The 13,776-nt window shown below is 43.6% G+C and overlaps 1 protein-coding gene across 1 annotated transcript in view; it reads left to right on the forward strand.

Moving 5' to 3' along the window:
* Positions 1-12,694, forward strand: part of Nct (Nicastrin) — a 51,824-nt gene extending 39,130 nt beyond the window's left edge. Inside the window, exon 15 of the mRNA XM_075692799.1 lies at positions 4,531-12,694. Within this exon, the coding sequence (XP_075548914.1) occupies positions 4,531-4,736 (206 nt within the window). The 3' untranslated portion in view covers positions 4,737-12,694. The remainder of the gene's footprint in view (positions 1-4,530) is intronic.
* Positions 12,695-13,776: the final 1,082 nt, after the last annotated feature.

A 13,776-nucleotide genomic window follows, 5' to 3' on the forward strand; every position in this document is an offset into this window, starting at 1 on the left:
TATTATGCTTCTTCGTGTCAGCTTATATTTTCTTACCTAGACAATGTTCCTCTTTTCCCCATTAATGTGGGCTATACATAGCGCAAGAAAAATGAACTTACACCAACTAGCCAAATTTATTGCTGTTATGCATTTTTCTTGTTAAAAAACTAGATGCAATTAGATTTTGAGTTTGTTGAGGAGCTCTAATGACATTTCTATGTTAGTTATCTACTTCGAACCCATAAGAACTCACTGCACATTCAATTCAGGGCAAATACTGCTAAGTGAAGCAGCCATGTGTTTGGGCATCTTTTCTGCGTGTTTAGTTTAACCTGCCGGATAGTTCAGTTGATTTCGCTAGCCCCGGCAAGATAGAGGTAACGACATCGGTGGTGCCATTGTTTGAACAATGATATTGTTATGTGTTATTATTCATGGTGCAATATGGAGTGCACTATGTCTGAAATATATAACAAACCATCAATCACACCCGAATTCTCAATCACCACTATAAACTGGTGCTATGGAGCTCATGTGGCTGCTGCAACAGTCTGAATCATAAAGCTTGCCCAAAAAAATAGAAGTCTGTAAAATCAGTCAGCTGCTGCACATGACATAGTACAGTGGAACCCCGGTTATATGTTGTAAGGTTTGGGGTCGGGCATGAAATAAGTGGTAGCTGGCCCATGCCGTCATCCAACTCATCCAGGTTGAGGACGTTGTTGAAGGGAGGGACTTGTTCTCATCAAGAATGTGGAATATGGGATTTATTTACAATATCTACATGAAGGGTGGAGAACGTTACATTTCATCAGTCTAGCATGACTGAAAGAGAAAGCACACCGAACAGCCGAAAACGGCTGCTTAAAAACCCTCTGTTCTTCCTAGATCTCAAGGTGAGGAAAAACTGCCTTTCAACCTTCGTCCAATGGGACCATCCAAAGTCATTGTAGTCGATCCGCCTTTCACACACTCACTTCTGCACTTTGGTTTCACTGAACACACCGAGGGGAGTGGGTCGTCATTGACAGGTTGATACGCTTGACCCAAGCAGGCGCCTCTTGATCCCAGAGCTGACCCCGCAGCTAACCGCCGCATCTGTCCATGACTGTGACGTCTTCTGGGGCCCGTGAGAAAGCACCGCAAAACACCCTGTTCCAGGAGTTCTCTTGCTCCAAGTAGACCATGAAGGCGACAGCGAATCAACTAATAATACTCGGTCCGCCGGACGTGGCTAGACTCGCTGGCACCGCTGGCTGTCTGCAGGAGGCGCATTGTCTGCTTTACAAAGCGAGTCGTTGCAGCGGGTTGGGAAAGGTTCGAAGGTTGCTTCTCCGAAGATCGCTAGCACCGCAGGTCGATCGAAACTGCAGCAGGCCGTGACAAGTTTGCAGTTCAGTACCCCTGCAGGCCGATCGTAACATAGAAGCAATGCATTAAAAACCCTGGTTATCCGATGCAATTTTACGTCTGACCCGCGTTATACGACGACCCTCGCGAAGCGCGGGACGGAACAGCGGATGAAAGAAAAGTGCCACGGGTCTCTTTCCTCGCTCCGTCTCTCCGCATGCGGAGTGCTTGACACTGCTCGACCAGTTCACTCTGCTTTCTTCTCTGCCTCGTCTCATCGTTCGTTTCAATCTCCCCCACCAGCAGCCGCCCGCAGTGCTGAAATATCGCCTTTTCTTCTCCACAATCGCTTTCTCCCTCTCTTCTCGGCGGCATCTCCTCTCGTCGTGTTGGGGAGGCGTTTCTCTCCTTCCAGTTTCCCAGCAGCAGATTGCTGACAAGGTAGGTAGCGCGGAGAGGCCTAGGTTTATCGCACGTATTCTTCGTCGTAATCCTAGCGACCAGCGTTCAGCGGAGGTTTTGAGTTGTGTGGATTAACGCAACGCACAATGTCCAGAAAGCGGACAGTTCTGTCACTCGGCGATAAGCTGAATATTATCGAGGAAGTGCAAAAGCGGCATGGAGCCACAAAAGCCAGCATTGCCCTCGGCCTTAAGATACTCGAATCTTCACTTAAGACGGTCCTGGCAAAGAAAGCGGTGATATTACAGAATGCCAACAAGTTTGGGCTCAAGTGGAAAACGGCAAAAAAAGGACAGCATGAGAAGTTAGAAAAAGTTCTCGTCAAGTGGCTGCATGAAGCACGGAGCTCTGCTATCAACATTGACGGCGCCATTCTAAAAGATAAGGCGGACCTTGTGGCATTGCGTCTGGGCATTGACGACTTTCAGGCATCGAACGGGTGGCTGGATCGCCTTTATAAAATGAAACAGGATTGTGTACAGCCGCTTCTGCAGAGAAAGCGTTTCCGTGGACGTTTTGACGGTGAACGAGTGGATGGAGTCGCTGCCGGAGATGATTGCTGCATACAAGGCCTGCAACGTTTTCAACGCTGATGAGAGCAGTATTTTTGACCATATACAGCCCGAGCAAACCCTTGCGTTTAAGGGTGACAGCTGTCATGATGGCAAGCGTAGTAAAGAGCGTGTGAAGGCACTATCCTGTGCTAACGAGGACGGTTCCGAGAGGCTGCCCGTGCTTGTTGTTGGAAAGTTTGCAAAGCCATGGTGCTTTAAGAACCTTAAGACACTGCCGTGCAGCTACAACTTCAACAAAAAGGCGTGGATGACGTCTTCGCTCTTCAGCAATCTTTTGCAGCAGCTGGATAACAAAATGGGTGCTATGGCGAGGAAAATATTGCTTTTCGTGGACAACGTACCGAGCCACCTACCCGATACGTCCAGCCTAAGGAACACAAAGGTCTTCTTTTTTTTTTCCCAACGGCACAAGTCGGCTGCAGCCGCTGGATGCCGGCATCATTAAGTGCGTCAAGCAAGGGTACCAGAAGCGGTTTGTGCAGCATCGGCTGGCGGCTATGGAGCGCAGCGAGTCGAAAAAAAAAAGATGACTGTGCTCGACGCCATGCATTTTAGTGCCAGTTCATGGAACACAGTGTCCCGAAGCACAATCGGTAACTTGTTCAAGCACTGTGGCTTTCAGCGAGAGACTGCCTCCTCTGCTGGGGACGCAACAACCTCGATGCCGCTCGAGGCCAATGCAGGCTTCACCAGCAATGGTTTCGAGGGTTTAAACCTCACCACGACCTTCGCCGAGTACGTGGAGGCCGACAACAACGTTGCGAGCTGCGGCGAGGTGTTGCTGGATGACACCATCGAGGAGGCTTTGCCTAGTGCCGACACCGCTGCGACATCGGATGAGGACAACAACGACGCCACAGATGCCGTGCCTGTGCCTACCACATTCGCCGAGGTGCTACAGCAGATAGACAGCATCCGGAACTTCATCTGTTCACGCACCGCCGCCGAGGACCTCCTTTTACACGTTGCCCAACTCGAGCGAAAGCTCTTTGTTTACGAGTCAAACAAGATCCAAAATAAACTTAGCGACTTTTTTTAAAGTTCGCACAGGCTGGCGAGAATCGCGGCAGTGGGCAGTGGAGTGCCGTAAAGGTTCGTTTGAATAAAGCATGATTGGTACCTGTACTGCAGCATTAATTCTTATCGCTTTTACTTTTTTGGTAATTTGGGTTTCCAAGCCCTGCAGAGTATGTTAGTAGTTTACATTGAAATTTCTCGTAAATCTGTCGCGTGAAATAAGTAGTATTTTTATAGCCTTAATTTATGTTCGGATTTTACGGTGCTTGCATTTTACGACGCTTTTTCGCGGTCCCCGAGAAAGTCATAATCGGGGTTCCACTGTATGTCATTTGACACAAAAGCGATGAGTCACAGTTCAGCATTGATGCAAACCACGACTGCAAATTTGTTACCTTTTGCCGTAGCTTCAAATTAGTTAAACTTCAGACAATGCAGAAAATTGTTCTTGAAGAATAAAAGTGTGGGGGCCTTCAAAAATGTCTAACACTAGGCTAGCTTGTGAGGTTCCATGATTCTTGTGCTAGCATAATAACACAAGAACATGAACACAAAGGAACAAGAGTGAGCTAGTGAAATGTTCAGTCATTTGTTTAATCACTGCAATCCTTCTTTTTTTGTGTGTGTTCATGTCCCTGTCGGTTATGTGTGAAGATTGAAAAAATAATATGATGATGACAAAGTTTCATGAAAATCTCGGAATGTAGACCAACATCGCCTCTTATCATGAAGGGCAGCAGCTAAAGTGAAATTGGAGAGGTGATGGTGAAATGTATTGAAGCATTCAGTGGTGTTGGGGAGGACGATGTCCAGGGCGTGGTAGTAGCGACCCGTCAGTATCTGAGACTGAGGTTTCAAAAGGCTCCCACCAGGGCACAGGAATGTCTCTGCTGTGTTCTTTTGGTGAACGCTTTCGAGGTGTCCAATCAAGTGTGTCCAGAGTTCAGCACAGACTGTGCCTGCATTGACCGTCACCACATGCAATGCACACGGCTCTGTGCCTGAAACCATCATCTCTGGACATCACCCGGTGAAACTTCTTTGTCCTTGTGATGCCATTTGTTTGTACTCTTGGTGTTGCTTATCGCTGTGCCTTTTCTTCTTTTTTTTTTTCTTCACAACTCCGCCACACCCTGATATACAGACTGGAGCACACGGGAGTACTCAACATGGACTGAGAGCGTATGGGAGGAGGCGTCGCTGCAGGTGTTCCTCATGCCCAGCTTTCGGCAGGAGGTGTCCGTCCTCATCGGCGGCATCGCCGTGTTCCTCGTCTCCCTGCTCACCGTGCACTGCCTGAACCAGAAGGCCCTAGTGCTGTTCACGCCACGCGCCCTGGTGGGCATCTAGGGAAGCGACACAAATCACATTGCTTTGGCCGACTGGACAAGCTACCAGGCAGGCGACAATAGTGGTCATCTGCCACCCCCTGCTGAACTCTAAAGGCATGCAACCACCCCAGGACAGTTATTAAGAAAATTGACCCCCGCCCCCCTCTACACTTGTTTATTAAGTTCATTAATTGCCCTTTGTTACTTTCTAGTTCTGTGTTTTAATTGTGGTGCCGTTCTGACTTAAAAAGTATTTTGTGTGAGATGGTTAGCTCATTATGCGTCGCATTGCATAAAGCTGTGGAAGCACTTCAGGAAAGTTGTCGTTGTTTAAAACTTTTGACATTGGGTGTCGCTTGTCACTTGTTTATGGGTCTGTTTCTGTCTGTGTGCAAAAGGCACACGTCTTGTGTCCCTGTTTCGCATGCATTTATTTTCAAACCATGAACTCCTACTAAGTTTCTCAGCTTTCTGTCATTCTAAATGCCTTTGTGTGGTTAGCAGGCTTTTAAGCTTCATTTCTGTTATGACTGATATAATTAATTTTTTGTAAGAAGGCAGTTTTTCTGCAATTTCTGCTTGCACAGATTAACACCTCTGGACCACATGCCAAAAAACAAAAGCACAGAGAGTTGACAATGAGTACGAAGTCGAGGAATAATGCTTGTAGCCAAAGTCGCAGTATTACAATGCTACCATATGGGATAGTGCATATTTTGTAAGCTCTTTGGTTTCTTGTAGCAGTCCACAAAATGCCTTTTAAAAAACTTGAATATAGATGTAGCCATCGTCAATATCATTTCTCAAAAAAAAAACATGAAATTTGCTAGCAGCTTGAGCTCTGGGTATAACAGAAGAATTAGCAGCATTGCATGAGTTGCACTTCAGCACCTGGTATTCTTTTCTTGCTGCTTCAAAGTAAGTGGGCAGTGCAAGATTGTTTTTCATGTCATGCTTGTTTTGCATATTTTATTACAGCTGCCTCGATGTGCACATCAGTCAAGTAAATCCAGTTCAAGATCACATCTTGGCAGCTTTATTTATTGTCTGTTAAGCTTTAATTCTACAACTTGTGAAGTATCAAAGCATGTGTAAAGGGGTTTTGGGTTCCATATCAGCAGAAATGTTATGTGCATTCATTCCCACCTTGACGTTTGTTGTTTTGTTTTTTAATTCGTGGTACGGCTTACGTGAACAAACATATGCTATGTCATCTATAGAACCAACTTCACAGCTTTACAGACAGAGATATTGTGTATGTGCAGTTTCTGTGTATATGTGTTTGCTTTTTAAACTTCACTGTCTCAATGAAGCCACCAGGTGCTAGTCAAAACAGTTGAAATGCAGCTTTCTCTATGTTTGCCATCTAGGTACAGTGAGCAGCTGTTAAGCGATGCACTGCTGCTCAGAGAACAAATGCCAATTGCACACTGTTTGCAGTGTGGTTATTGTGGCTCTTTCTGCAGCAAACAATAGCCCAACAGAATCGGCTGTATAGTGGGCATTGTTACACAACCAGCTAATTTTGCAGTTGGGCTAACTGCTAGACTTCCTTTAGAAAGAAAGCTTTCCATTTGAAATTTGATGGTTCCAGGAATCAAATCTGATACCACCACTTTTTTGGCATTTGCTATATAGAGCTGACAAGGAGGTTAGCCAATAGTACTGCAATTGCAAATTAATTAATAGCTCAAAGCACAGGGAGCGAAGCCTTATTTTTATAGGCTTGCTTGCTCTTTTGCTTTAGGACTACATTGACAACTGGTGCATAAGAATGTTAAATGTATGGTACTTTGGCGCACGCATTTCTGCATTGCTTTGTTCTATGCAGATGAGTTCCTGTCATTTGATTAGTGGCACAATTATTGCATGAATGTAGGAAGAATAGGAAGAAAGTTAGTGCAGAAGTTGGTATTGGTGGTAAGCCATGAATCACCTGCAGTTGCAAACAATGAAATACCTTTTTGGTTAAAGCTGTGAACAAAGTGCATGGACATTAACTTGATGCCGACTCAGTAATAGTTCATTGACTTGGACTCACTCCACACTTGAGCCTAGGTTATTCTGTTTTGTGGACGCTGGTATTGCTTATGCAACTTGAGCTTTCACCAAAATTAGTGAAGCAAATGCTGTAGCATCTTCCGACTGTTGCATCTGTTATGTTTGTCAATTCTCATAGCATGGCACTGTGGCTGTGGCTTTGCAACAGAAACAAGCTCGAAAGAATAAATCAGTGCTGCACGTCTGAGTGCCTACATTAGTGTGGTTGCCACACCTGCTAACAAGCAGGTGCAAGTTGTGTGTTGCAGAGTGGGTGTGTTTTAACTGGTGTTACGGGGGGGGCAACTGCAGACCTTCGTTTATCTTCACATTCAAATGTCCTGTCAGGCCAACAAACAGTATTAATAAGCAATGCTGCATCGGTAAAACTTTATTCCCATTGCTTTGATGACCTCTCCTTGCTCGCACTGTTTTGTTGATAGTTTTTTTTTCTCTCTCTCTCATCAGAATGGTCCCACATGCGACCCTTTTTGTGGGATGTCGTGAAACTGTTTGCGTCTCGCAACATCTCGCATCACACTGTGTGCTACGGCCAAAAAATATATATTTTTTCTTTCTAATCAAGAGTGTTTGTCCATAGGGGGTTGCCTATGAATGTGCCTGTGTCAGCATGGGGGAACGTGGGCTTTTATTCCTGCCGTGCTTGGGCTCAAAGCTGCTGACCCAGGGCATCTCCTTGCACATTTTGACAGCGATTGGTTACAGCAGTGTTTTGCTCCCGGATGACAACTCCAGGTGAACCTTGATACAGTGAACTTGGATATAGCAAATTATCTTGCACAAAAAAGAATCTAAAATGTTTCTTTCCTATACCAGCCTGTAATGAATACAAGCCTGTAACGAGTATTGGATTTAACGAAAGTATTTGTGTGCTGGATGTGGCATCATTATGGCTTGTCTTCAAGGAGTGAGGACGAAAGTGGCAACTGATAGCTTTTCTCAGACACCAAAAAAATAATAGTAGACTGTAGAAGGGGTTTCTCGTTAAATGACCACTGCTGCTGCTGATCGTTCTCGTCAGGTGTGGGAGAACTGGGCAGAGAAAAAAAGTGCCTTTGTCTGCCAAACTACTGTGATTTGTGTGAAACTCTTGAAATGCCAACAAGATGCGACTGAGCAAACAAAGCTCATTGTGTGAAGTCCATTCCATGAAATCATTGCATCACTTGTGTAGGTGCAGTGATCATCACAAACTGTCCTCCATTGAGGAGGTACATGTAATTTTTTAAATCCATTTTGAAGTGTGCATCCTTTAGAAGTGTATGAGTCTTTTTTTATTCTAGGACATGCGGGTGTGTTTGATGCTATGTATAAAGTGTATTATATTATACACTATATTAATTTCTCTTCCAGAAGTGCATATATGTAGCATGATGATAAAGTGTGATATTTATTGGAAAAAATCCCTGCATGTGGAGTTCTTAGTATACCATGTTCAAAATGGAAGTGAAGCGCACTGCTGTACTTGAAGCAGTCTAGACTGTGTTTCAAGAAATTGAAATCACAAAGAAAGCTATGTTTTAATATGTAGCATGTGAGACTTAAGTTAATGTGTCTGGAATTGCTTATAAATCTTGCTGCTTTCATGTAACTTTTCCCGTCGCCTCTTATTTTTGTAGTCACGTTGTTGACACAACCATGTGTTTGTTGCTGATGTGTGCTTGTCCTAGAGTATGTGTAATAGTCTAGTCCTGGAAAATTCACCCGCAACTCTTCATTTTTGAAACAATTTTTGTAAGGCTTGCAACTGTTTGCAGTTGCAGATTTCTTCACCAGTGTACAGCAAAACCTCGATATAAGAAACTCGAAGGGTCTACTCAAATTCATTATATCCATTACTCTGTTATATCTGTTGTCCGCCCTCACAGCCAACATCATTGCCCAAGGCGGGGTGTGGTCACTTATGACTGCGTAAGCCGAAGACGATACAAAAGCTCGCAGAGCATTGCCGATAACTGCGATAGATTGTTTTTCTGCCACAGCTTCGTCCGTGAGGTTATGCATTCTTCCGTGCGGCTGTCAATGCTAGTCCACCGCCACCATTGTCAGATGCCCAGAAGTAGTGGTACAACAAGTCTATCAGTGCACGAAATTGGAGGCTTGCAGCACTCTGCTGTTGCATTCACAAAATTCTGAACCTGCCTTGCAATCACCGAGAACACAAGACCATAATTTGTATTTTGTAACGATCCATTTCATTTTTCATTGGTATCATTTGCCAGGCCTGGTTGCTTATCCCGAGGATAACAGTGCGACTTCCTCTGAAACCATAACAAGGCGTGGTAAGAAGTGGATCATTAGACAATGCAGCCCCAGGATGCGAAAAACCTCCTGGCTGTGTGTGCACAGTGGTTTTTATCATGGCCGCGGTTAGATTGTGTAACGTGCACCAAGCATCTTTGATCCATGTACTTCTAGCCACGTGTCTCACTGCTCACGCAGTGAGACAGGGTAATTTCAGGGTAATAGTTCATGATTATGAACCTCAACCAGTGCACAGCATGTTGCATCTACAGAGCCCTCCACAGAGCACAGGCAAGTGCAATGGCAAGGTGACAATGGTAGAGTGCGGGCAGGGCTGCTAACTTGGCAGCGCGGCCAGTTTTGTACAGTGCCAGGTCACTGACAACTTGCGGTAGTCAAACTGTTGCATCAAACGAGTTGTATCAGCAGCATCTTGCACCACCAGATTTAATCCTAATCAGTACAAGATGGTCATTAAATCTTCATTATGAACCAAAGAAAGATTTATTACATCCAATTATAGGGAACCTTTGCTTCACTGAAACAAGGCTTTCTATGTACGGGTTTCTCTAGGAAGTTTAAGGCTAATTACAAGATTAATCCATTATATACAATAAGTTGTTATGACCCACTTTGTTATATTGAGGTTTCACTGTATTCAGAACCATATTCACAGCCACGGTTCTGTAATTCTGCTTTAAATGAATAAATTAACTATCATAGATGTTTCTTTTTCACATTACCAAGATCAATTGTTAAGTTGCTATTACCAAATTTTCTCTACAGTGCTCGCTACTTTCTGTGAGTACGGAGCTTGTGCACTGAAGCTTCTTTAGGCACTTTGCAAAGAGGCAACATGGTGTGCCAATATGAAAGTGAACACCTCTCGGCACTGAAGTGGAATTATTTCAGAAGTGCGGCTGCAAACCTCACTCGGTATTGCCTGCTGAATAGCTTATCTTCAAGAACCTGTCCTTTCACAGCTTCTTGGTTTCACTGCAGAGACAAGGACAAGAAACCAATCTGTTCTCACAGTGAGCTCCACTATGTTATCACTAGTTGTGGATGCCAGTAATGGTAGTGCTTAGCAAACTGAATGGCATCCATGGCTGGGCGATCATAGCATGAGTTACTTATTTTAACTTGTGGTTTATTGCTGTACTTGCACCAACACGCCATCAGAATTCACTTGTAAAAATTGCAATGCAGCTGGCTTTGGTTATAACTCTGCTTGCCTCAAGCCCAAGTACAGCGTAAAAGCAATGAGTACTTTAGGGTGTCAAAGTGCTGTCATTACATATGCGGGTGCACTATGAGTGTTGCGAGATCGACTGCAGTAATGTGCTGTCTTGATTGCAATTCATGTGTTCCCTTTCGTATTGGTCCTTACTGCTGGTATGTGCTGCTGCAGTGACGCAAACACAGAAGAGCAGCATTCACCCTTGCTTTTGATGTTGCCATGCTCCAGTTTACAAAGGAAAGATTGCTGGTTTCTCAAGCAGTGTATTTAAGCATATCAGTTACTGGAGATTGCTGGGAAAGGCCTTCATCATGCAGTCAACGTAAAACAGGCTGATGACAATGAGTCATACAGTGCAATGAGGCATCACATGTCAGAAAAAACGCTAAAGCCAAGGAAGAGGCAGTGATATGTGCACCTAGAAATTTTCATTCCAGCTGCTCTTAAAATTTCGTAGTAGCATCACTCGTCAGGGCTAACTAATTGTTTACCAGTAACAGGATTGTACATACTGAATAGGAAAACTGAGAAAAACACAACCAAATTAATCTCATAAACATTTCTTCCACCAAATAGAGCCCGAATACACAAAGATTTAGTGACATTTAGTGACACAAAGATTTAGTCATCTCCTGGCATGAAGTCTAGCAAGAAAAAAAATTTGCCTTCATTTGGACTGCTACAAGTCCTCGGCTGAAGAAATGCTAACAGAGTTTCGTACTAGCAGCGTACCAGTCATAAAATGATTTTGTCTGTTTAATGTTCCTCTAATGTGTTTTATGGCTTTATGGCAAATCACTTGGTGTGCACTGTTTTGATCTGTGCTTTGCATATCACATATAGGGAAAACAAAACACAAATGTGGACATATTTTACTATTTCATGCTTTCCTGGGCACTTGTTTTCAGGCTGCACTGATTGGATGAAAACTTGAAATGTTGCACCTTGCAGCCGATTTACAAACCTGCGATCATGTCACAGCCCAAAGGAGGGTTGCAAAAGTAACAGAGCTGCAATACTAGAGTTATGATTGCTTCGCCAGAGGGACCTGTACATTAGAGCCAGGATAACGCAACAATTCTTTTTTTTTTTTTCTTTCCGCACTTTGTCACTGATCCGAGCAGGGCTCTGCCTGCATTGAAACTATGAAAGGAATCGAATTGAGCCAGAGGAATCGCTACATTCTTCCTGCCCACATTCGAGTTATTGAGAGCTCTTAACACTGGTGTCTTTATGAACCATTACAGTGCACATTTGCACATTTTATTGGTTTCTTCAGCCATTGTGTATTAGAAAGAGCTTCTTTAATTCACTTCATTAGGCCTGGTAAGGCCACCAGTCCTTGCATCAGGAGATGGTCAGATTCTACTAACCCTCATTGACCATTTCTTCTAGATGTTGGCCAGCTACAGAGCATGGTGATGTTAAAAGAATGACACATAGAAAAGTATTCAGAAAGACGCTCAGTTACAACAAAATTTTGTTTGTGGTGAGTGCAGACATATACAATTAAACCAATCTAGTACAATGTTGCACTAATGATGTAACTAAAACAGCAACAATTGAAACATAATCTTTTTTTTTTCATCACCCTGTGCACCAATAACCTTGGGTGCAATTTGTACATATGCAAGGTTCTTTAAGAATAGGGAATAGGTTTAGCTGTTTTATTCAAGAGCTTGATTACATGTGATGGAGTGCACTTCTATAAATTAAAAACTGTATATAACTATTATATGCTGTTCAACTGTACTTGTGATTGTGCTGATAAAATGGATCCTATAAATGCTTATAGGGATACATTTTTAGCTGGTCTATAGATACATGTAATGCATGTAGTATAATAATGGAGATATTACCGAGGATCACTGGACTTTTGACAGTATTCCTTAATGTACTTAATAAAATAGGTGATCAAATGTGCTATGAATGATCAGTTATTGGAAGCTATTTCAAGCCTTTCACATGAAGACGTGGCTGTGAATGTGTCCAGTTCTCGAAAGCGAGCAAAAATTTAAGCACATACCACATTTCCTCTTGTGCTACAATTTCACCAAGATTGCAAAAAGCTGCAAGGTGCAGATAGCATGATACATTTTTTATAACAGTGAAATTAGGCGTTACTTTCACCTTATGCGGCATGCTGTACAGTAAAGTCCTTTGTGTAATTACCATGTGAAGTTGCAGGCCGGAATGGCTGCACATTTCTGCTGTGAAGCAACAGTCTTTTATTTTTTTGTCCATAGTTGCATTTGCAAATATAGGGCACATTATTGCTGAAGTGTATGATTGTATCTGTGTTAATGAATGCAGTCATGGCTCGCATGTGGCTTTACTTCTACTGTGTGAAAATGCTTGTTGAACAAGCTTGTTCACAAACTGCAGTGCTGTTTTGCTCACCTCGCTTTGTATTAAACTTGCTTGAAAAACCATGTTGTGTACTCTGATGACTTCACCACATGCTGTAACTGTTACACGCAGAGTGAGTGCTACAATTATATTTGCTTGCTTTTTTTTTTTTTTGTACAGCCAAGGTCAAGTTTACGGGATGTAAGAAAAAGAATATTTCCCTTGCCCGGGCATGCAGCCTAGATTTCAAATGTGCTACATGTACTAGTGTCTCCAACTGGCATATTGTTGTACTGTTTTAATGGCTGCTAGCTAAAACTTTACTGACATTCCAGTTTTGACCTTACCTGTACGGTTGGCTCACATTCCTTCAAACTCCTATACACCGTTTTTTCATGGGCAACACCATATTGCTACGCAGTGGCACGGGCCATCTATGGGCAGTCGGCATGCTGGCTTGGGCGAGCGCTCCATCTTGCATGGCAGATTTATGCTCGGCAGTAATTCCTGGTGCTTGTTTTCGCGCTCGTGCGGTCTATTTATTATGACGTACGTCTTCTACCTGGTGCACAGTTCTGTGAGACGTACTGAAGTGGTTTAAGTCGTTACGGCCGGACTTTCACTGGCGATGACGCTGATGGAGCACGCAGCGCGATGTGTGCGCTCATATTTGAGCCTACAATCAGCCTCGGAGATCAACTCTGTATTTCTGAATGTTCCATTCACTAACGTGACCTTATTACAGTATTATCCTCTAGTTCTAAGCTGCAGTTTAGGAGCAATGAAACGTACACAATGATCGTAACAGTGGGGGTACCGTTCTGCTACGATAGGAGCTGTGCTGCTATACTTTCACAAGCGTTCAAACTGTTAGCTGCATATTGCATTGCGTGACTACTTGGTTCGATGGATGAGGTTTCCACCCAAAACAAAATCCACCTTACAGTGTGGATTAAGCTTGTCCAGCAAAGCGACCGTTTACCAACTGTGCGAGCGTCCTAAGCAGTGATTACAGTGATTATATAGCACATGGTCCAAGCATACGGCATCAACGTTTATACATCTATAAACGATGTGTGGTGTGACTACGCGAGCTCGTATTGCGGCATTAGCCCGCTTTCTCTTCCTTTTTCGAGAAAAACGATAACCAAATTTTTTTTTTTCA

Source organism: Dermacentor variabilis, chromosome 5, assembly GCF_050947875.1.
Source record: "Dermacentor variabilis isolate Ectoservices chromosome 5, ASM5094787v1, whole genome shotgun sequence".
In the NCBI taxonomy this organism is placed as follows: Eukaryota; Metazoa; Arthropoda; class Arachnida; order Ixodida; family Ixodidae; genus Dermacentor; species Dermacentor variabilis.